The following is a 24,337-nucleotide window of genomic DNA, read 5'->3' on the forward strand; positions in this document are numbered from 1 at the left end:
TCAGCTTCAAAGATCAGTTGCGGAACCTAACAAGAACAAATGTAGATAGAACACTCGTGGTGGAAGAGTATGAAACTAAACATAATGCTCTTTTGTTTCCTAGTGCAACAACAAACAGTTTGAGCAATGTGACAGAAAAAAATACCCATAACTTTAAAAGCAGTGTTTAGAAAATAATAAAATACTTGCGTCCCATAAATGGGACATTTGCTGATAATGGGTTAATCAGTTCAAATATAACCTGCAGTTGTTTCGGTTCGATCAAGGGTCCGTTCAGTGGCTGATGATATCGTACGTGATATTTTGTGATCGGTGGATAACCTTAGTTAAAGAAAAATACGGAGTCCAGTTACGGAAACTGAATCTTCATGGATCCAGTGAATCGACTTGAAATCCTATAGTAACTGTCAGGTTTTTCTTTTCATCGTTTCTGTTATTGAATTCTATTCTGGAATGGCAATTAACATTTAACTAAATACCAATAAAATAATTCCTGAGGTGTTCATATTATTTTGTGTCAAAATTATGTGCTGTTTTATTAATACAACAAACTTTATTTCATCTATGGTATGTAAATAATTCCTTTTTATAATAAATCCATTTTGGCCCACTTCTTAAATTTTATTACAAGTAGTAATTAGATTTCCTTATGCTACCTACCGATTTTTGTCAACAAGTGACTGAAGAGCCCAGAATCCCCTGAGATTAGAAGTCTACATTAGCAAGAGCCAGAGGCAGATGTTGGCTATCGGTAAGCAAGGGTGCAATACAGGAAGCAATATGTAAAGTTAATGCTGATCTTGAGCTAATTAACACCTGCACCCATTAAAGAGTTTAGAAATACATTTCCTCACTGACTAAAAATTCAGCTTGTTAAGCCATTATTTCCCATCTTTGATTACTGTGATGTACTTTTTATTTTTATTTTTTTGCTATTTGCTTTACCCTGCACCAACACAGATCGGTCTTATGGCAACGATGGAAGAGGAAAGGCCTAGGAATGGAAAGGGAGCGGTCATGGCCTTAATTAAGGTACAGCCCCAGTACTTGCCTGGTGTGAAAATGGGAAACCACAGAAAACCATCTTCAGGGCTGCTGAATGTGGGGTTCGAACCCACTATGTCCCGGATGAAAGCTCACAGCTGCGTGCCCCTAACCACTCGGCCAACTCGCTTGGTGTAGTTTTTATTGACATAACAACAAATTAACAAAGCTTAAAACTACAACACAATAAAAATGCTTGCCTACAATATGATATGGATGTACAGTATGACGTTTGAGTTTCTCCCTACTACAAACAACGGTCTGGGTACGACTAGACAATAGGCAGAAGCTGTATTCAATTACTCTTGTGTACCAGGTGTTTTCTGAAACAATTTTTGCTTATCTTTCTAGTAAATATCATCACCTTGGTTCTTTACATTTTCCATTTCCATAGTACTTGTAGAATCTCTCCGTGTCCACCAAACAACACACCATCGAGCATTTACTGTCACCACCTGAGGACAGCAGAATGCTCTCCCAAAAGCCATCAAGGATGCTGCATCCAAAGGTAAATGAATACCTCTTTTTTTTTTTTTTACGTCACATCGACACAGATAAGTCTTACGGTGACAATGCAATTGGAAAGGCCTAGGAGTGGGAAGGAAGCAGCCGTGGCCTTAATTAAGGTGTGAAAATGGGAAACCACGGAAAACCATCTTCAGGGCTGCTCACAGTGGGGTTCGAACCCACTATCTCCCGAATACTGGATACTGGCCACACTTAAGCGACTGCAGCTATCGAGCTCAGTTTTAATATCTCTTGCCAGCAGCTCCTAGTAAGTACTTCCGATGTGGTAACTGTATGAGTGATAATGATAGTGTGTGGTACTATGTGAAAATGATTCTGTGAGATTAACATACTATTAGAGAAAACAGTAAATTATTTATTTATCGCATGGCTTGTAGTGCCTGGAGTGTCTGAGGACATGTTCTGCTCGCCTGGTGTAGGTCTTTCTAACTGGCGCCCATGGATGTGGAATGATGATGGTAACGAGGTAGGGAAAGGGTAAACCTGGTGTCGGCATAGCCCACTCCTGTTGAATAATACCAAGGGGTCAGCTCAAGGCCTAATAACCCTAATTCAATAGACGAATCGTCAAGCGCTCCTGTTCGGTATGAACACTGCAAAGAGGTTTGGAATTGATGATGATGCTTGTTGTTTAACACATTGGCGATTATGAGACCCGCCGGCAGGTCACGCCAACTCTTTACTTCTGGGCGGTAAGACCCGCCGGCTGTCTCGTGACACAATATATATACTGGAGCCGTATCGCGTGCCGTTCACAAATCATGCTTTCGTCCTTTCTGGTTCGTCTCATATATAGTGGGACGTGCAGGGAGTACATAGGAGCTAGGATAATTCAGAAATTATTCAATATGCTTGTTCCATTACTTAAATAATTTTCTACGAAGAAAATATCCACAAATATCAGAAGAGAGACATTCAGGTTAACACTGTTCAGAAAATCATAACTATCGGTTGTACTGGAGTTGAATATTTAACAGCATCGTTATTATTAACAATACAAAGAAAATTATATCGTACACATGGATTATTAAAACAGTTAATATTTTGTTAAACTAATACATTGATGGTAAAAAAAGGGAATGAATGTAACAATGTGAGGTACCACTTCAGTGATGCTTATGGAAACAAAGAAGGCACGACGATGGCTTCTTGGGACAGTCCTCATAGTACGTGGACATTTTCTTGCAGTGCTTCTGAGCATAAGTTCTGTCATGGATGCTCACTAGTTCTGCGTAACAACTGACGCAACGTTTACTTATTTTTCTATTTCGGCCATCTTTTTCTTATGTTTCCTTCAAAATATGACGGCGTTTGGGAGAAGTGGAGAGAGTAGCTGCTGTTCTCACACTGTTCCCCAAAATTCCAAAGACCAACTCCTCTCTAAATTTTCCAATTTGCAAATTCTTCCCCATTACTTCATTATGTAAAATGAGCGCATTCACAATAATCGTTCCAAGCAGCAATTCCAGCGCAACTTCATGATACCACCTAACTGTTCTGCATAAAGACCGCCAATTTCAGTGAGGTCGCCTGCGGGTCACAGAGTGCGTGCGATCCCCGAGCGTTACTGGACGGTCTCAGCACACAGTGCACCCTAATGCCTATAGCCCATACTTAAGATATGTAATTATATGTAATATATCCATTGGAGTTCACGTATCCCTGACTTTTCACTTCGTTCCTAATGAATAAACTCGGAAAACAACACGTCGTCGTCAACGTGTTAAAGGGGCTTAACATCTAGGTCATCGGCCAGTTTGGAATTGAATCCAGGCTTTTGGCACACAATCTAGTGATTATAAATTGTACACCACCGCCTCTCCTACCCTGTGGCTAACATTCTAATGGTGAAAATATTTTCCAACAACAGGACTCAAACCAAATAACTATGGTGTCAAACCATTAAAAATCTGACGCTTCCCCAATCACAGCCACCAAGTAAGTTAATGGAGTATCTGAAAGAAAGTAACTTTTTTTTAAAAATCTTGTCTGATTTCTTTTTCTTAATGCGTTTGATTTTTTATATAATAATATGTATCAATAATTTAACTCTTTCACTGTGCTATTTTTAAACAGAACACTTACAGAATTATGTAATTTTCTTCGTATTTTCCTAATGAACTGAAACTTTATTTTTTTAAAGGTTAGTGACATTCAACACCATAGCACCATTTTTAACTCAACTTTGGCAAACTAGCAGTGACATTTGACCTTGAAACACACTTACTGTGATACATCTTGAAACATGGAACTGGACACATTGCAGACTGTCCTGGGCAATTCTTACAAAAAAAATATTGTCTGTTTTCTCTTGCACAGTCCCTTTCCTTTCTTTTACATTTTGCTGGTAATATGGAACAAACAACACAATTAGGTTTGTGACTCTCGTCCTGCTGCTCCCCAAGAAAGCGCCTTTCCGTCAGGCGTCCGTGAGGTAAGTAATCACAAGGTCTTCCTCATTTTGCCGGCGGACTGCGCTGATACTTTTGTAGAAGTCCCATTATAACAGCATTTCTGAAGTCAAGAGCACTAATTGCCCTTTTTTGAAGTTTATTGTACACTATTCTTCCATTTATTAGTGCATCAATGAGAAAATACCACAAGACCTGATAACACTGGAGTTTCTTGTGTACAAATGCATATCATAGGAAGTCAAGACCGTTCTTCTTATAATTTAATGTATTTTACAATCTGTTGAATGGTGGAGCATCCCTCAAACTCTACCTTACAAATGCATAGACAGTTTTCAGTTTATCAAATTTATCAACTCCATTTCATGGCCGTAATTTACAATTAACTTCGATTTTTCAACAGTTACGTAGCCACTTTCACCTTTTTTGACCTCTGCTGAATCTTCACGATGTGTGAAAATTGTCCACATACACAATTTCGCCATTCTCAAAACCCTCTGTCAGGCTTCTTACCACTGTCTCTCCCAAATTTTCCCAAGGGACTGACTCATCACTGTCTTTTCCTACATAAATCTGAAACTTGCAAAGGTAACCACTTTTACTGTCACATAGTGACCACAATTTTATACCCCATTTTGCCGATGGCTTTGAAGGGAGGTACTGCTTACACCACAGCCTTCCCGTAAACTTCAGACTCATCAACTGAGAAGCATTTTCCAGGTGAAGCATGCTCCAGGTACGTATTTTCTACAATAGAAATGACGGCTGTTATCTTGAATAATGGATCATAACCTGGCGACCCCTTAGCAATGTGGTTCTAATTGTTATTGAAATGCACGAAGCTTCGAAAAAGGCAGTACTTGTCTCACGACATCACTTGGCCAAAATTAGGCATAGCAGTAAGCCAATATTGTTCAGAAAAGTAAGTCTGTAATGTTGATTTACAGCACAATCCCACCCCAATATCAATAGCCACCATTGCCTGAATATCTTCTATTGTGCATTCATTCCATCGATTATATCTCGAACGAGGAGGAAAATCAAATGTTTTATCTAAACACTGCCCAGCATATCTATTTGTTTCCATTACTGTACGCTCAAACACTGAACGTGGCATAAATAGAAGAAATGCCTTGTATGGGTCATCAAAATTTGAAACTTCACTTCTCACTGTTATATCAAAATTAGCCCTGTATAATTTCATTTTTGTAATTCTTATGCCATCACTAATATCCCGCCAGTCCGATACAAAATGAAGATCTTCCTCGTTGGCACCTTCTTCCGAACAATCACTATGCACATCACCACTTGTTTCATTGTCCAAATTTACTGAACAGTCTGAATCAGCCACTAAAAGATTGAAATTTCTTCACTGTCATTACTAAAGTTGTTCTGCGCGCTCATAGGTGCTGAGTGAAGCCTGATATCGGCCAGACAGCTGACAGGAATGTTGGTGGGCGGGCGAAAGATAATAAACAAACATAGTCCAGTATTGGCAGCAACGTTTTCAAACAATGCTTAGTACATAGTCAGTACATGACTATATATGTTTGTATTATTAAATGCGCCTTTATAACAGAAGCACGTGGAAACTATAGCAGAAGAGTACCAAATTGACAAAAGTCGATCACCGCAGCAAATGCTATAGGGAAGTAGGTCGACAAAAGTAGACTTCCCCAGCAAAAGAGTTAAATAAGTCCAAAATCAATATTTATCTGCTAGATGTTGTATGGCTCCATGGCTAAATGGTTAGTGTGCTGGCCTTTGGTCCAAGGAGTCCTGGGTTCGATTCCTGGCCAAACTGGAGATTTTAACTCCCATTGAGTAATTCCTCTGGCTCAGGGGCTGGGTGTTTGTGTTGTCTCCACACTCACAGGCGAGCAGGTTGCCTATAATGTGTAAACACAAAGATCTGCACCAAACCTCTCTTGATGCCACATGCCAATTATTTTTAGCTATATGTTTTTCATTATTTTTACATTTTTCAATAAGGAACAGAAACAAAATCATCAATTATTAATCTGTATTCAGTACTGCAATGATTATTTAAATTTACTTAGCATTTTTACCTATTCTGCATTTCTTTGAGTTCTCGTAATGTATTGTAGATAATATTTTCAAATTAGAATAGTGTAGGTAGTTTACTGTTTTCTTTTTGTCTTGATCATTCCTGTAATTTGTAGTTTTTAGTACTTTAAGTTTTAATCAGCTTTGTACTATTAATATGCAGTAATACATCTAATGTATGTGATTAAGTGTAAGAAATGTTCAAGAGCACTAACTTTGCCATGGACAACGATGCCATTATCCATCTCCCTATCCACCCAATAGCTCTAAATATTATTGTGCAAGAGTAACAAACACCACAAATATGTGGCACGATAGCTGAGTGAAAAGTTACGCCCTTGTGGTTCAGATTCCATGTAAAAAACGGATGACCCATGGCTATGACCACAAAGTCAACCATCGTGTAAAAGTGCAAGCTTGCTCTCAGACACATTTATATGATCTAAATAGTGACAAGTCATTAAAAAAGTCAATTTGAACACGTCTGTGACAGAATTCTGAATATATATTGGGACAGAATTCCAAGTTTTGAAAGTGCTGAAGATCCTGGCTCAATTTGCAAGGATGTATTCAAGCAAAATAGGCTCAAAGTTTGCTTTGGCAACTATGAAATTTGAATATTATTCAAGACTTAGAGTTACAAAACAGAAACTGGCCAATTCCAAAATCACCAAGTTTTGACAGAGCTTTGGTTAACATATTCAAATACTTTAACTCGAACCTACCTGGTGGCCATGATCATTAACGCCTTATGTCCTTATGGTCTGACACTGTCATTAGCCAGTTTGAGTCCATCTGTAGAAAAAAATGTGGTGGTAACTTATACAATTCCTAATCACCAGACTGTAGGTCACAAGTCTAGATTCAATACGACGCAGCTAACAGTAATTTGTTCAGCCTTGAGCAGACCTCGTGGTGTTATTCAACAGGAGTTGGAAATGTGTCGACACCATGTTTCACCCTGTTCCTACCTCATCATAATCACAAACCACAGGACACAATACGTCCACACTGGACACAGAAGCATGTGCACTTTAGTAATCATTGCCAAAAAAAGACAAAGCTTTCATAGAAAGTTAATTGACAACTACAAAGGTCGTATGAAATATGTCTACAAATGATTGCTGTACCATATTATAGCCTACTTATTACTTAATAAAAGTTGTTATCAGTCAATATTTTTGAAATCGATGAGGAACTCCTTACAGGACAAAGATATAGCTAAGAGTATAAATGATTCCTTACTACTGTTAAGGAGTCTTTCAAATATCTATAAACACACACATCAGAAGCGGGCATCATGATTTTCACAAAGATCAAAGGAAGGCCCAGAGGCTTGAGAACCACTACTTTAAAACATAACAATCAAAACATCAACTTCATTTGACTGGCTGACTGTTTCATCAATTCAATAGCTCATTCTTCCTTCTCAACTTTTTTGCTAGATTTTCTGACATAGTGTCCAATTTCAAATTAATCTCATGTAAACAAATCAAGGTTTTGGGCTGCATTTGCTATGAGAACAGTCCTAAACAATAATAAAAAAAGAAGCATTTACCACCAAAAGAACCCGTATAACTCCAGTTGATGACTTAAGGTGGGTCTCGTCACAGTAGAGAATGACTCCTGAGAAGAGTGATCCTGTTGGTGATGAGTCAGGCAGTTGATTACGATAGTTGGCATGAGAGTCCCAGGACCGGACTGTGACAGCGGGAGACTCGCAGTCGGCAACGCCAGTAATGCCAGTCTGGCTACCCGCTATCTCGAAGTCCTGGATGTCCTCGGGGCGACAGCTGACGGGCTCCAGGTCGCGAATTTCTTCTAAAAGCACCTCAATTTCGTCCGCGCCGTACAGGTCAGACACCGAATTTATGTATCGGCCTGGCTCCGACTGCATGGCACTACTACGCAAACCTCCCACCCGCCGCACCCATACCCACTAGATCCAGGTGCACAACACCACAGGAATATCTCCTTCCCACCTGCAACAAACCAGGTAAGTAAGTATGATATCATTCACAACCTTCAATCATTCCTAGTCCACCATTTTCATCTCTGTAAGGGATGCACAAATCAACCCTTTTACAACAATTTACTCAAGTATAATACATGCATAACATGTTAGTTATACACTGGACATCAAAAATACCTTAATATACTGTTACTATGTTATTTTACTGGAAATGTCTTAAGAATATTGATTAACTGAAATCATTCGAAGAGGTTTATTTTAAGGCCATAGTTTGCAAAATGAAAAATAAATTTAGATGTATACTTTCATAGATATAGGCCTAACATGTCTAATATAATCAGTGTGTGTTCATCTTAAAGAAACCCAGTTTGGTAGTTCATTATAATTTGATTATTAACAAAAAAAAAAATATTTTGGAAAATGTAGGGCCTATCTGAATAATGGACTTCACATCCTAATAAACTTTCAGAGAACGAGAGAATATGTGTATTAAACAAAAACTTAACAGCTTTCAGGCACACTACATTGACATTGAAGAATGGAGTGGCTCAGACGGTTGAAGTGCTCGCTTTCTGACCCAACTTGGCAGGTTCGATCCTGGCTCAGTCTGGTAATATTTGAAGGTGCTCAAGAATGTCAGCCTTGTGTTGGTAGATTAACTGGCACATAAAAAAACCTGCAGGGTGCAATTCCGGCACCTCAGCATCTAAAAAAAAAAAACGTAAAAGTAGTGAGTGGGATGTAAAATAAATACTGTAAATAAATATAAAATAAATAAATAACTAGCACAATGAAAAAGAAATGAATATCATTCTTAGGGCATCAAATATGGTCACTAGAAAATAGAATCAGTAGAAAAATGATGGCAGGGTAAGAGTAATAATAATATTACATGGATCACAGAACTTAAAGAAGACATGAGCGAGTTACATAACACAATAGAAGATTTAAAATACAAAACAAATACACTCAACATATTGAAGGATAAACACACTAGACTACAGACAAAAATCAACAAGCAGATAATAGGAAGAGTGATTTCAGAAGCAGAAAGTAAGTTACGTTCAGAAAGGATGAAACAGTATTGGACTGACAAAAAGAAGAAAACCACCATAAACCTGGCTAAAAAATTAAAATAAATAATTATTAGAATGGACACCCACCAAAAAGAAAGTTGACTGATTACATACGTTGCTCAAGCATGCCGTGCTCGGTAGAAATGTTTACTAGCAACAGCGATCAAACAGGACATACGATAACAGCTCAATAAGTTTGAAAGTGGCATAATTATTATAATAATGTTATTTGCTTTACGTCCCACTAACTACTCTTTTACGGTTTTCGGAGACGCCGAGGTGCCAGAATGTTGTCCCGCAGGAGTTCTTTTACGTGCCAGTAAGTCTACCGACACGAGGCTGACATATTTGAGCACCTTCAAATACCAACGAACTGAGCCAGGATCGAACCTGCCAAGTTGGGGTTAGAAGGACAGTGCCTCAACCGTCTGAGCCACTCAGCCCGGCGGCATAATTATCAGGGACCACTGATTCAGTCATTCTAGCTGTGAGATTTCTGGCAAGTTTCCGATAGCATGTTGGTAGTGAGTGATGTAGTAGTGAAATGGATTGCCAGGAAGTTATAAAACTCACACCTTGACCTGGGAAGCCAAACTAATTACTGTTGATGCCTTCGACTGACCTGTGGTGAAGTCAAACCAGTCAGCTTCATTATAAACCATGACCACAGACTATTAGCAGGCATTTGGAAGTGAAGCCAGTACTCGTACTTGTCGCAAGGTGTTTGTACTTAGATTTTGTAACTGAGCTGCGACACATAAACGAAGGATCACTACACTGGATGCCTGACACCAACCACAATGATGCAAAAAAACACAGCCAGTCAACCCTATAACAATGGACAAGCATCATGTGGAGAAACGAATCATGCTACATGTGTTGGTCCACTGGATGTGAATGGGCCTGATGAATGCTGGGCGAGCGTCGTTTTGTATTTGTTCTTTTTTTTACATCGTACCGACACAGATGGGTCTTATGGTGACAGTGACACAGGGAGAGCCTAGGAGCAGGAAGGAAGCAAACATGGCCTTAATTATGGTAGATTCCCAGTATTTGCTTGGTGTGAAAATGAGAAACCACGGGAAACAATCTTCAGGGCTGCTAATAGTGGGGTTTGAACCCACGATCTCCCAAATGAAAGCTGATGGCTGAACATTACTTACAAGAGTGCAATGTTCCCAAGGTGAAATCTAGAGGAGGCAGCTTTATGGTGTGGGCCTGTTTTTCATGGTTTGGTCTTGGTCCACTCATTTTAGTTCCTTGAACCATGAACACTGAAGTCTATGAGGCAATAATGGACAATTTTATGCTCTGTACCAACAACCTTTCGATTCAATATCACAATGCATCATTCATAAAGCAAATTGATTTAAACAAGTCAATTCTACTTGGGACTTTCAAAAACACTCTTCTGACATTTGAAATAAAAATGTCCACTGATGGAATAAGGTACATATCAGCTCCCATACTCTGTGTAAACCATATACAGCGCAAGTTGTGCGAACCACGTTTGGGAAGCTTACGGATGGTCCTTCTGTGGCCTTCAACATATATTGAGCTTCATCCATAAGTATATTTGCATATTTTATCAAAAGAATTTCACTGACAGACAAACTCTCTATGTCACCAATGACTTCTTCACTTCCAAAACTTTGGAAACATACGTAGCAAGAAATCCAATATATTTTAAAAGAGGCTTTTAAATGTTTGTTTAATAGCTTCCACTTCGGGCCTTTGAGCGAATGCAATGCACCTCATTATCAGGTGATTTATGTTTCTAATTTCTTTATCTGTAGGTTTTTTTTTTTTGGCTATGGCTCATTCCACGTTACGAAAACAGTATTGCTCTTACGGACCTACAACGAGTGAACATACCCCCTCTGAAACACCTCTAATTCCTCGTGATTAAGGGATATTATACTGTACTTTGTAATGTATTATGAAAGATAGATAAAAAGGATGATGCATTTTTGCCTGTGAGATATTAAAATAACTATATAAAATTTTATTTTTCATAAATACATTCGTAGGGAGGAAGTACAATGGTGGAAATAGCCATCGCTTCGTTGCCTTGCTTCATTTCCCTTGTATGTTGCTCTGGTACAAGCATCTGTGAACCGTGGGCAGCTCACTTCTGTAGTGAAGTCACATACAATGTTTCTTTGGTGCATGCGTGTTTTTAGGCAGTAAATAAGTGCGTACTTGTCTTGTGTTGAGTGACAGTTATGTGATTAATTAGCCTACTTGTGTGATTTCTTTCTTTTAACATTAACACCGTGATTTCTTTTGTAGAGATGTCGTTTACAATATTTATTTGTTGCGTGTGTTTTTCAGCCTTTATATCAGTGCAGAGGCCTAATAGTACTCTGTTGAGTGAGTGTTATGTGATTAGCCTACGTGTGTGACTTCTTTCTTTTAATATTAATAGTGATTTATTTGCGTTATGGGTGAGAAGTACATAAAAATAAGCAGGGAGAGATACTTAGGAAGAAACAAAAGCAAACTGTGTTTAACGTACTTAATTACCTTTCTCGAAAGAATCCAGATAAAAGTCTCAGCTGGGTGGTTAAAGAAACTGCTGAAGCAACATGCATTTCTTAGAGGACTGTTTATAAAGTGCGATCAACAGCTACTACAGGTCCTTTCGCTTCTCCGATTGAAACAAGAGAATGTAAAGAACCACGGAAAGACAGCAGGTCGGTCAGGTTCAGTGATTTTGTTCGCAGTGGTGTAAAGTGCACGAATTTTTCCTTAAAAACCAACCTCCAACCTTGCAGCAAGTCCTACAGTCTGTGAATAATGATAAAGACCTTCCCGATTTCAAAAGAACAACTTTGTATCATTTGTTGAGAGACATGAGTTTCCAGTACGAAAAGAAAGTGAATTCAGCTTGTTTGACGGAAACAAAGGACATTACATCTTGGCATCACAAGTATCTGTCAACAGTTGAGAAATATCGAGACGAGGGAATGAACATCTTTTACACTGATGAGTCATGGGTTAACACAGGGCACACTGATGGTTTTGTTATTTAACTGTTCTTTCTTAAGCGCATTTTAATTACCACTGTTATTTTTAAGACCGCATTTAATTTTTACTATTGTGTTTTGTTAAGCGATAAGACAGCACAGTAGTACACCGCGTTGCCTGGGGAAATTTAATAATAACGATAACGATAATAATAATAATAATAATAATAATAATAATAATAATAATAATAATAGCTTTACATCCTATTAACTACTTTTACGGATTTAGTCCCGCAGAAGTTATTTTATGTGCCAGTAAATCTACCGACACGATGCTCAAATATTTGAGCACCTTCATATAACACCGGACTGAGCCAGGATCGAACCTGCCAAGTTCGGGCCAGAAGGCCAGCGCCTCATCAGTCTGAGCCACTCAGCCCATCTGGGGAAATTTATTAAATGCAATTAAATGCATCCTTCGCCCTTCGAGCCCATAAAAAATATTTGTCTATTCCGCCAATTTACCTTACACTTCAATGCTGAGGTTTCTTATGTGCCGTAGTTTACCTCTGATTCTGTACAAACCAAAAATAGCCCCTGTAAACTCTCCGTCCCCTTTAGTTCATACAAATAATTTGCAGCTTAGTATATTCCGCTTGTTATCTTGAAGTTAAATACTGAATTTCTCAGATTTATGCGCCACCGTTTCTCCGTGATTGTTTTGCGCAGAGCCGTTCGATATGGCAACCCTGTTGTCATAAGAGCAATACAGTTTTCTTAACGTGGAATGAACCATAGTGGCTTTACGTCGCACCGACACAGATAGGTCTTATGGCAACGATGGGATAGGAAAGGCCGAGGGCTGCCAACAGTGGGATTCGAACCCACTATCTCCTGGATGCAAGCTCACAGTCGTGCGCCCCTAACCGCGCGGCCAACTTGTCCGGTATATATGTATGTGTATTATTATTATTATTATTATTATTATTATTATTATTATTATTATTATTATTATTACCTTCATCATTTATTTTCCAAAACTTGTAACTACAATTTGTGGACAGCAGCAGATAGAGAAAGAGTAAGGCCCACGTACACAGAAGTGTCCCCATCTACGCTGATTAAATATTTCTGTACATATTATAATTTGTGTATGTTAGATAATTTTACACCTTGACATTGCTATAATATACATATGTAGGTAACTCCTGTGCACGACCCCATTAAGACATAGCTTACAATAAATAACTAATCTCTCTCTCTTTCACACACATTGTATATATACTTTCAATTTACATGGGTTTTAAGGCCCTTTTAGAATCTTCACTTTGCAGCAAAATTGTTGTAGAGGAAGGTCCTTTATTACATGAGGAAGGGTCCAAAAACATTAAACGTGTTCTATCTCAGAAACCATTCAGAAACAGGCATATATCCATATGAATTTTTTGTTTCAAATGATTGTTCCTATCATATCCCTGAATATTGACCATTCCTCCTGGGCCACCTTGTAGAAGATAATTCATATTTTTAATGAGCTGTCCTGAAATACGCCCTGAAGAATTTCAACTGTTGAAGTGTCATTATTGTTTGATTCATCAGTCACTGATTTCAAATTTTAAAAATTGTCTGCATAATGCTCCAACTGCTTCAAACATGCCCTTCACTAAGTAACTGTGGATCTAGGTGGAAGCCCAATATCTGGATTTTTTACTTTGAACAAATCAATTCTACTTGGGACTTTCGCAAACATTTTTTTGAAATCAATTTGTCCACTTGAGGAATAAGGCACATACCAGCTCACATACTCTGAGTAAATCATGTACTAAACAAGTTATGTGTACACAAGAACCTCATTTATCCGGATTAAGTGGAACCAGAACTGATCCAGATTATCGAAACTCCAGATAATCCGGAAAACTAAAAGGCAAATACAGTACAGGTTATATAACGTATTTACATAAGTTGTAAAGTAATACCTTTTTTCAATTGTACAAAAAAATATAAGAACACTTTTCTTACATTTACGACTCTGTTTTATGCACTAAAATAATGGGTAAGCTTTTTCTGTTTTACATTTGTATAGCGTTTGCGCGCAGCATGATCACGAAGATGTTTCACTAACACCAGTTCTGCCGGTCTGGTTTCAGTCTGGGATTCTAAATAGGCCATCAGTTTGTCCAGCTGCATTGTTGCATCTCCACGAGTCACTGTTTCTTCTGATGGAGTGCCGGTTTCATTTCCGAATTCACCATCACTCTCATCATTACCTGCCGAGGAACAAGAGGCAATAATTTATTCATCTGCCATTATACTGTAGCACTGAATTACAGTAATTTTTCAACCAGTCATTTACGTTGTTCACATCTACGTCCGAGCAACTGGGAATGCGTGCAAATATGTCAAGGAACTCAGTAGAATCTACAGTTTCACTTTCTCAATTCCAGGCGAATGCCGGGACGGTACCATTGATAGACCGCGACCAACTTACTTCCAATTGCTTTCCTTAACTATCCTTGGCGGAAAAGACATTCAAGAAGAAACGACACCATAAAAGAAATACTGTACAAGTACAATAAATGTTTATTATTTTCAATCTGGATAAAACGGAGTTCCGGATTAATGGGGGCCGGATAAACGAGGTTCTTGTGTACCACGTTTGGGAAGCTTACAGATAGTCTTGCTGCTAAGAAACTGAAAAACCTAAGGCGCAAAAGCCATGATGGGCCTTGACCTACCTAGCGTTCGCTGCTCATCCCTAAGGTCTGCAGATTGCGAGGCGACAAAAGTTCAGTGTGACAAATCCTCTCGGGGGTTATTTTTGACTTAAGAGACTGGGACCTCCATCTCACCATTAGATAGTTCCTCAATTGTAATCGCGTAAGCTGAGTGGGCCTCGAACCAGCCCTCAGATCCAGGTAAAAATACCTGAGCTAGCCAGAAATCATACCCTGGGTCTCTGAGTGAGAGGCAGGCTTGCTACCCCTAGACCATGATGCCAACATAGTCCCTCTGCTGCCTTCATCCTACACAGAGCAATATCTATTAGACCCCATCTGGCCATAAATCTGGAGATTGAATAAATGGATGGTCATTACATGGTTCAATGCTGATGATTCTCTACATGATAATAGAGAACACCACTTCAAAACTCGTTCATTATTTCCTAGCACGCTCACAACGTTTTCCCCTTTCCTACTGCTGGAGTTCAAAGATTCAACCATGCATCCCTATCTTTTTATTTTCACATCCTGTCCTGATATTTCCTAGTGATTCATTGTAAAATATTGTTGACTGTGTAAATTTGTAGGAAACTTCCATTCCTTAGCTCTTGGCTTTTCAGTTTATATGTAAAGGAATAAAAGATGTAAGAAAAGCATTTCATAAATCTACATTATATTTAGAACATTTTCAAAATTGGAGTGAAGTGGAACTTGTTTCACCTAAAAAAACTTGTCTACAGGTTGCATGTGAAGCTGCCATTCTACGTCTTCTACATACTAAATGCTACCAAAACTTGAGACTGCTGATCCGCATTCACAGATTTCACACATTTTTGCCAACAGATTTTTTTCAAAACCTGTGAAAATTCCCCATTGCTCCAAATGAGAATGATCAAACCTTCACCTTCAGCTTTATATAACCAATCGCTTCACTTACATTACTACATAAATGGTCTCAGTTTAATCAAGGGAACGTCGATGACACAAGAACATTAACCCTTAATTAGTCATGGTGCAGAATTTTATTCTGCATTAAATTGTGTTAATATTCCCTTGTCCTTCAACTGGAATGATTTAATCTCTTGTCTAGCTGCCTTTTTATTGTTGCCACTGATGCCTTCACGGCCCGTGCTTATAGACATGATACTGTATAGGCATTTGGGCTTATGCCGTGTCAAGAAAATAAGGTGAAATTCTTTACTTTTTGCAGAGAACTGTGGAGAAAGGCTTATCTCATAGACAGTCAAGATTTCTTCTGAGGGCGCAGAGCACAGTTCTCTGCAAAAAGTAAAGAATTTCACCTTATTTTCTTGACATGGCATAAGCCCAAAAGCCTATACAGTATCATGCCTTTTTATTGTTCACTTTTATACTACAATTCAAATTTTAATTTGTTTCCCAACAATTCGGTAACACTGGGAACTTATTTTTAAGAGAGCATTGAGATTTTAAACAACCATCTGGGGAGTCGTTTCCTGCTCTGCGTTCCTGACTCATTTTTACCTTTTCAGTCTCGACCCAATTGTAAGCCAGTAAAGGTGTTCTCTGCTTTACCTGTGCATGATTTGGTGTGAAAATAAATCTACAGATATATTTCTATGATTGAAATTGGACAATTATGAAAAAGAACCCACAAGTTACTGCTGGAGGTTCTGGATTCAAATGAACATAGCCAATAGCACATTACACATATCGAAGCTGAAGAAGATAATGTCGAAGTTAGACAGATGACAGTTTTTTTTTTTGCTATTTGCTTAACGTCGCACCGACACAGATATGTCTTATGGCGACGATGGGATAGGAAAGGCCTAGGAAGTGGAAGGAAGCGGCCGTGGCCTTAATTAAGATACAGCCCCGGCATTTGCCTGGTGTGAAAGTGGGAAACCACGGAAAACCATCTTCAGGGCTGCCGACAGTGGGGCTCGAACCCACTATCTCCCGATTACTGGATACTGGCCACACTTAAGCGACTGCAGCTATCGAGCTCGGTAGATGACAGTTTATCACCACTTGATAAGGTAGGCCTACATCCATGACCCAATACAACACCACAGGTACCGCATCTGCTGCGAAAGGATATCATCACAAAATGGAACTCACATGCTCCTTGCCAAAATGCAAGGAGGAGGCAAAATATTTGAATTCATTTACCAGGAGTAAAGGGACACACAAAAGGAGCCAAGACCGATAGATTGTTACGGTTTGTTCTTTCAGAACTGTATGGTAGAAAGAATCATTGAATTTACGAACCAATGTATTGATGCACACATGGATGCTTTTAGTAGAGAGAGGGATGCCCAAATAAGAAATATAATAGAAGTAAAGGCTTTATTGGGTTTTCTATACCTTGAGAGAATACTTATATCCTCCCCATCAAAATCTGGATGTTCTCTTCACAGAGGATGGGCTTGGAACTCAATTATTTTCAGCAACAGTGTCTCTCAGAAGGCTTAGATTTCTCTTCACAGCACTTCACTGCCACAGACAAGAGGGAAAAAAGTCAACAAGTTGGTGAGATTTTTGAAGAATACAACTTTTGTTGTAAAAAGATTCTATTCTGTTGGCAAGTATACTGCCATAGATGAGATGTTCAAACCCTTTCAACGATGCTGCAGTTTCCAAGTCTACATGAAGTCAAAACTGGCAAAATATGGTATAAAGAAATTTGCCTTGTGTGATGCCAGTATTTTTATGCCCTCAACATGGAAGTATACGCAGGACAGCAACTGGATTGACCACTTCAGAAGGATAATCAACCTCATCAGATAGTACTAAAGATAGGAACAGGACAAAATGCCACTAGGCCCCTACTGATAACTGGTTCGGTTCCATACCAGTGGCCGCCAAAATACAGAAAGATCACAGATTATCTCTAGTTGCCACTATTCAGAATAATAAGAAAGAAATCATCATTTAACCATCTCCTGTTTCCCGGGTGTGGTACAAGAGCGCTCTCCACTTATGTCTATGCAAGTACACTTCTCCAACTTTACACACTTCCACTCCTCTTTCTTTTTTTTGCTAGGGGCTTTACGTCGCACCGACACAGATAGGTCTTATGGCGACGATGGGATAGGAATGGCCTAGGAGTTGGAAGGAATCGGCCGTGGCCTTAACTAAGGTACAGCCCCAGCATTTGCCTGGTGTGAAAATGGGAAACCACGGAAAACCATCTTCAGGGCTGCCGATAGTGGGATTCGAACCTACTATCTCCCGGATGCAAGCTCACAGCCGCGCGCCTCTACGCGCACGGCCAACTCGCCCGGTACTCCTCTTTCTTGCAGATCATTTTTTATTTGGGAGATCCATCGTGTCCTTGGTCTTCCCCCAGGTCGTTTTCACACCAGATCTTCGTCAAACCATTTTTGAGATCCATCTCAATCTTGATGTTGCCAGAATTTCGTTAAATGGTTTCATTGGATGACATCACAGACCTTTTCATTCCGGATCTTATCTCGTCTCATTCTCTGTAGCATTGACCTCAGGAATTTCATTTCCACAGCCTGGAGTCTGCTGTTATTCCTTTTGTTGATGGCACAAGTTTCCAGATCATATGTTGTTACTCGTACAAAGTAGGTCTGATACAAAGTTTTCTTAGATATTAAAAGACTTTGGCTGTCCAGAGGAGGTTCCTGACTTGATGGTACAAATGAGCTCCTTTCAGAATCCCATTGGTGATACCATCTGAGCAACAGCCATCTCGAGGTACAAAGCTGCCAAGGTATTGGAACTGATCAACTTCTGCTACCTTCTTTCCATCCAGCATAACTTTCATACTGCTACTCTGCTTGCTAATCTTGATGGCTAATGGTACTGTCTTCATAGGGCTAATTTTTAGGCCAAACTCCTTAAATTCGTTGTTCCAGGCATCTAGTTTCTGCTGTACTTCATCCTCTGTGCAACCACAAATCACCATATCATCTGTGAAAGCCAATGCCTTGAAATCAGTACGACACACTGTTGTTCTACACTCTTTATGATTTCGTCCATTACAGAGATGAATAACATTGGCAGCAATGCCCCCTGTCTTGCTGCACTTAGAAGTAGCAAACCAATCTAAATACCCACTTCCTATTTGGACACAGCTCTGACAATGGGTATAGCATTTTCAATTTTCTGGTAAGAGTCTGGAACATTTCTTCTTGACAGGAAATCCCAGATCTTGTCCCTAGGCATGCTGTCATAAGCCTTTTCAAGATCCAAGAAGACAAAGATGATATTTCATCCTCCCTCAAAGTATTTCTCTATAATCATCCTAACAGCAAAGATGAGGTCACATTATTGTTCTTCTTCTAGCTGAGGTTCAATGATGTTCCTGTACTGTTTACCAATCATTTTCTGCATTAGCTTTAATAAAAGAGAAATATCCACTATATTTAGCAAAAGGAAAGGGATGTTAAGAGAGCAGTAGTTTGTTTGGCTTTGGTGAAAATATGACTCTCCTTTCATATGTGCCAAAGAAAAACCAGGTGGTGAATGTGATCTCTTCCATGCACTTTTCTGATGAAATTGATTACTCTACTGGAGAAGCAAAAAAAAAAAAGCCCTGAAATGTTATCATTCTACATCACAAAGGGAGGTGTTGATACAATGGACAAAATGAAAGCGATATATAATGTAGCAAGAAAAACAAATAGATGGCTGTTAACTCTCTTTTTTGCTACGATGAATATCAGTGGTGTAAACAGTTACATCTTCCAGGCCAACATCCAAAACACCATGAATAGGAGAGACTATCTGAAAACTCTCACAAAACAATTTAGCTTGAATCACATGAAAGTGAGGCTCAATTCACAACATCTGCCAAGAGAATTGAAATAGAGTATCTGAAAATTGGCAGGAATACCAGAGGAGTTACATCCCATGCCTGGTCCAGTTCCAGATTCCAGAAGCTGTGCTCTCTGCAGTAGGGAAGAAAAGAAGACAAAGTACTTCTGTGTCAAGTGCAGGAAATTTGTGTGGGGAGTGCATAAGGAAACCATTACATATTGTAAGATGTGCAGTCAGGAAGATACACAAGGACATGAAGAAAAAAGGAAGAACAAGAAGGAAATGGACACAAGGGTGTATCTAAGATGTAGCCTATGCCTGAAGTGCAAGGATTTCATTTTGTTATTTGTATATATGCTTGAGATTAACTTGTTATTTTGTACTTTCCAGAATGTGTTTCAGATAATCCTTGCCGAGAATTGCATACTACGTTAATCAACTTTATGACTGATAACTTTACTTCAGGTGATACGGGGTTTAGCTGTTTAATATTTAATCCTACATGTTTTGATGTTATTATGTTATCCCACCAGTAAGATTACGAAGGCATACTATACTTCAAATAACAATTATTGTATTATTTAAGCAAATATTTTTAAAAACAAATTTTTCAAATTCTTAATTTGTAACTCTTTTAAAATGCGTAATAAATATACAAATAAATATACAAATAAATATAAAATAAAATATAAAATAAATATACAATTACAATTGATATTTAAACCAATTATTAAAATAAATATAAATAATATTAATTAAATCATTTCAACAGTTTTACCAGTCATTTATTATGCAGAACAAAAATCTGTGTGCGCCTAAATGTGTAACTCTGTAAGCATGCGACTAATGCAGGATTAAATTTTAATACAATGCTACATCTGTAGACAAGGGATTTCTCTTCACTGGGAAAGAGAGCAAATCAGCATGTGCAGTCAGCGTAACGATGCAATACATTTAAGAAAGAAATTCATGAACATTGTGTTCATTAGTATTTGAATGACTTTATTCAATTTTAAAACTAGATAATGGAAAAATTTAACAATGTATTTATAGCAGAATTATTGAAAATATGTATTTACATAAAAATCAATTTCCTAATAATAATATTAACTGATAGTTTGTTTCCATTAATAGCTTAGGCCTATACCACTGAAGTAAACTGCATTCAGCACCCCTGGTAGTGAAACTTGAGAACCAAATGTAAATTTTTTTTTTCTGAATTCAGCAAGGTGGACACGCTGACATGAATAACACAGTACAGTAAGGATTTCCTTTCCCTACAAAAACACACCAAGCATAAGGTATTTTCAGACACACATGCAATGGCCTTTTTAAGAACATACCAGCTCACCAGCAATTCTTACATTTCTGGCAGTATCTGGAAATGATCCCACGTCTCCAAGGATGGAGGCTAGTAGCAGTAACCGTCACACACCACTTCTCCTTCTTGTACCATATCGTCACTGGATTCATCAGGACAATCTGGTTCTTGTTCTCAGCAACTCGGAAAAGACTGGGGGTACCGAGCCCATACCATTCTTGTAGATTCCGAAGCCAAGATATTCTCCTCCTTCCCCTACTGTACTTCTCCTTCCTTCAATTTTACCTTTAAGATAAGCTGAAGGAGTCTACACTTATCATTTTAAATGATATGGCAAAGTATTCACGTTTTTTCTCTTTTTCTTGTTGATGTGCATGACTTCTAACTCTTTGTTCAGGCATTGGAGTACTTCAGTGTTATGTATTCTATCAATCCATGATATTCTGAGCATGCTTCAGCAGCACCACATCTCAAAGGATAGAACATTTTTGGTGGTGTTCTCTGTTAGGGTCCAAGTCTCGGCACCATAAAGTAAGACAGAAAATACATAACAGGGAAGTAAACGGAGACGGAGATTGATCTGAAAGTCCCTGTTACAGACAAGTTTCTCATTCTCTTGTATGCAGTCCTTGCCTGTTCAATCTGAGACCTGATTTCAAAAGCATTGTTCCAGCTGTTATCACGTACGTGCCAGCTATTGTCAAGTTAACAGGATGAATGACATGTTTGCTTATGACCATTACTTTGGTATTTTTCATGTTTATGACCATTACTTTGGTATTTTTCATGTTTAAAAGCAGACCTGTTGCAGCAATGTCTGCAGAACATCAGCACTTGCTGCAAGCAGAACCGTATCATCTGCAAATCGCAGATTATTTATTGTGATCCCATTAACAACAATGCCCTGCTGTTTTCCTTCTATTGCTTCAGAAAATACCCTTTCAGAGTAAATATTGAAGAGGAGTGGAGATAGAACACAGCTTTGCCTCACTCCTTGCTTTATTTCAATAGCACAAGTGTTTGTGCAGTCAACCTTAACTGATGCGGTCTAATTCCAATATAGATTGGCAATAATTCAGATATCTCTACCATCCATGCCAATATCATACAAGATATGCAGCAATGTTTCATGTTTCACATGGTTGAAAGCTTTTTCATAATCTATAAAACAAGTAGGCCCTATCTACATCCACAGACATATCTATGCATCTTTGTACCAAAACCTGCATCCAGAGCAATGCCTCTCTGGTGCTAAATACATTCTAGGAACCAAACTGGGTGCTACCTATGTACGATTCACATTTACTGTATATTCTTGTATGTAGCCTATTACTTTTTAAGAAGATCTTGAGAACATGGCTCATTAGGCTTATGATATCCATGAGATACAGCTATTGTTTTCTTTGGAATAGGGATGAATGTTGATGTCAGTCACAAGAGATTGATCCATTGGTGTATACCAGATTAAATAGCTCCATCAGGATATCCAGTGATTGGTCTTCTTGAAGAATTCTTAATATTTCTACAGGTATACCATCAGGTCCAGGTGCTTTTCTGCTTTTGCAGTTCTTGAGTGCATATTCTTCTTCCTGGAGAGTTATTAATAATCCTTCATCTGTATCACAAATGAAAGGACACGGTCCCCTATTATCAGTCACAAAGACTTTCCAGCTGTTCAGTTTTCTTCATGGTCAATGACTTTTGAGATTCCTTTAATTGAAATAATTAAAACAGTCTACTTGTCTTGGTATGAAACCATGCAGCTCCTTTAACTTTTTTTTTTTAAATGCATATTAAAAATGTCATGCTTATTCTATATCTTTAGCCTGATTACCCAGCCATTCAGTGTTTGCCCTTCTAATCATTTGGCAGATTTTGGTTTGGAGTTCTTTATGCTTATCCCAGTTCTTGTTCTTTACCATCCTCCGTTGATCCATCAAATCAAGGATTTTATCAGTCATCCATGCACTTTCTGACTCGTTTGTCTTGCATTAATTTAGATGATGTTTTCTGTATCGAGTACAGTTGTTCTGGGCTGTTCACTTAGGTCTTACAGTACTGTTCTCCTAATGTTTGCATCTTGGAGTTTAGCAGTATCAAATTTAGGACTGATAAAATATTTTTGATCTTTAATTTTAGTGACCAATGTATTACGATCTGATGAAATATCAGCACTAGGATAAGTCCTCACTGAATTAATGCAGATTCTGAATCTCTTGTTTTCTTACTTACGCATTATGATGCTAACTCCATTTAAACGATTTGGTTCATTGTTTCCCAAATAATAGACAAAATGATCTTTGATTCCCTTTTTTAATCAAAATGTAATCAATCTCATTCCTCACAATCCTTTGATTCAGTTTCAGAATTTGATTTCCAGGTATACAATCTCCATGCTGGTAACTTATAGAAGGTATTTGTCACAACAAAGTTCTACTGTTGACAAAATTGAAAAAACCTGTCCCTGCAATCATTTCTCACACCCAAGCCATAATTGCAAAATATGTTCTCACAAACACCTTTTCCTAATTTTGCATTGAAATCTCTCATTAGTATGGTTATTTCTGAATTTTTGGCTTATGCCATGTCAAGAAAATAAGGTGAAATTCTATATGTTTTGCAGAGAACCTTGCTCTGCATCATTGCCAGGCATTAAGGATTTATGTAGGTACTTCCCTTCCCTGTCCCTTCACTACTGTTATTTCGTTTCGGTGTTTTCCAAATTCGTACGTTCCTCATCGCCAGATGTTTCATTCCGGCCTTGTGTGAATGACATACACCTGTTATGTTAAGGCGGGTATAATGTATACATTCGTCAAACCTCAATGCGAACACCAGTAGTTCCGCAGCGTTCGTTGTGTCATCACTCATCACATGCAACCACGTCATCCAGTATACTCGTCATAAGTGATGTGTATATTCTGCTGCATTACCTAATCGAGGACTATAAACATCCCCATTGTTGGTGGCAAGATGAGTTTTACAAAGGTAAAGCTAATTCCAGTTTGCTTCTGGATTTGAAATCGCAAGAAATAAGTGGATATTTTAAGAATCTTACTCGTATATCACTGACCGATTTCGAGTATTTATTAAATTTGGTTGATCCAAAAATAAACAAGGGACACGAAATTTAGAAAAAGCTATATCTGTTCAAAATAAATTGGCACTTACTTTGAGATTTTTAGCCACCGGTGAGAGCTTCACCAGCTTGCAGTATCTCTTCAGAATATCCAAGCAAGTCAAAAGTATCTTTTGTATTTGCTTTACGTCGCACCGACACAGATAGGTCTTAATGGCGACGATGGGATAGGGAAGGGCTAGGACTGGGAAGGAAGCGACCGTGGCGTTAATTGAGGTACAGCCCCAGCATTTGCCTGGTGTGAAAATGGAAAAACACGGAAAAAGATCTTCAGTGCTGCCGACAGTGGGGTTCGAACCCACTATCCCCCGGATGTAAGT

At 38.5% G+C, this 24,337-nt stretch overlaps 1 protein-coding gene across 4 annotated transcripts in view; it reads right to left on the reverse strand.

Moving 5' to 3' along the window:
• LOC136873809 (uncharacterized) overlaps positions 1-24,337 on the reverse strand; it is a 150,416-nt gene that overhangs the window by 115,539 nt on the left and 10,540 nt on the right. For 2 of the 4 annotated variants that reach the window (XM_067147059.2, XM_067147058.2), the window contains exon 2: positions 7,609-8,032. In XM_067147059.2, coding sequence (XP_067003160.1) covers positions 7,609-7,947 — 339 coding nt within the window. In that variant the 5' untranslated portion in view covers positions 7,948-8,032. Of the gene's footprint in view, positions 1-7,608; positions 8,033-8,528; positions 8,729-24,337 lie in introns of all 4 variants that reach the window. The other 2 variants (XM_068227737.1, XM_068227736.1) reach the window with 2 other exon arrangements.

The sequence above is a fragment of the Anabrus simplex genome, chromosome 5, assembly GCF_040414725.1.
Source record: "Anabrus simplex isolate iqAnaSimp1 chromosome 5, ASM4041472v1, whole genome shotgun sequence".
Lineage (NCBI taxonomy): Eukaryota > Metazoa > Arthropoda > Insecta > Orthoptera > Tettigoniidae > Anabrus > Anabrus simplex.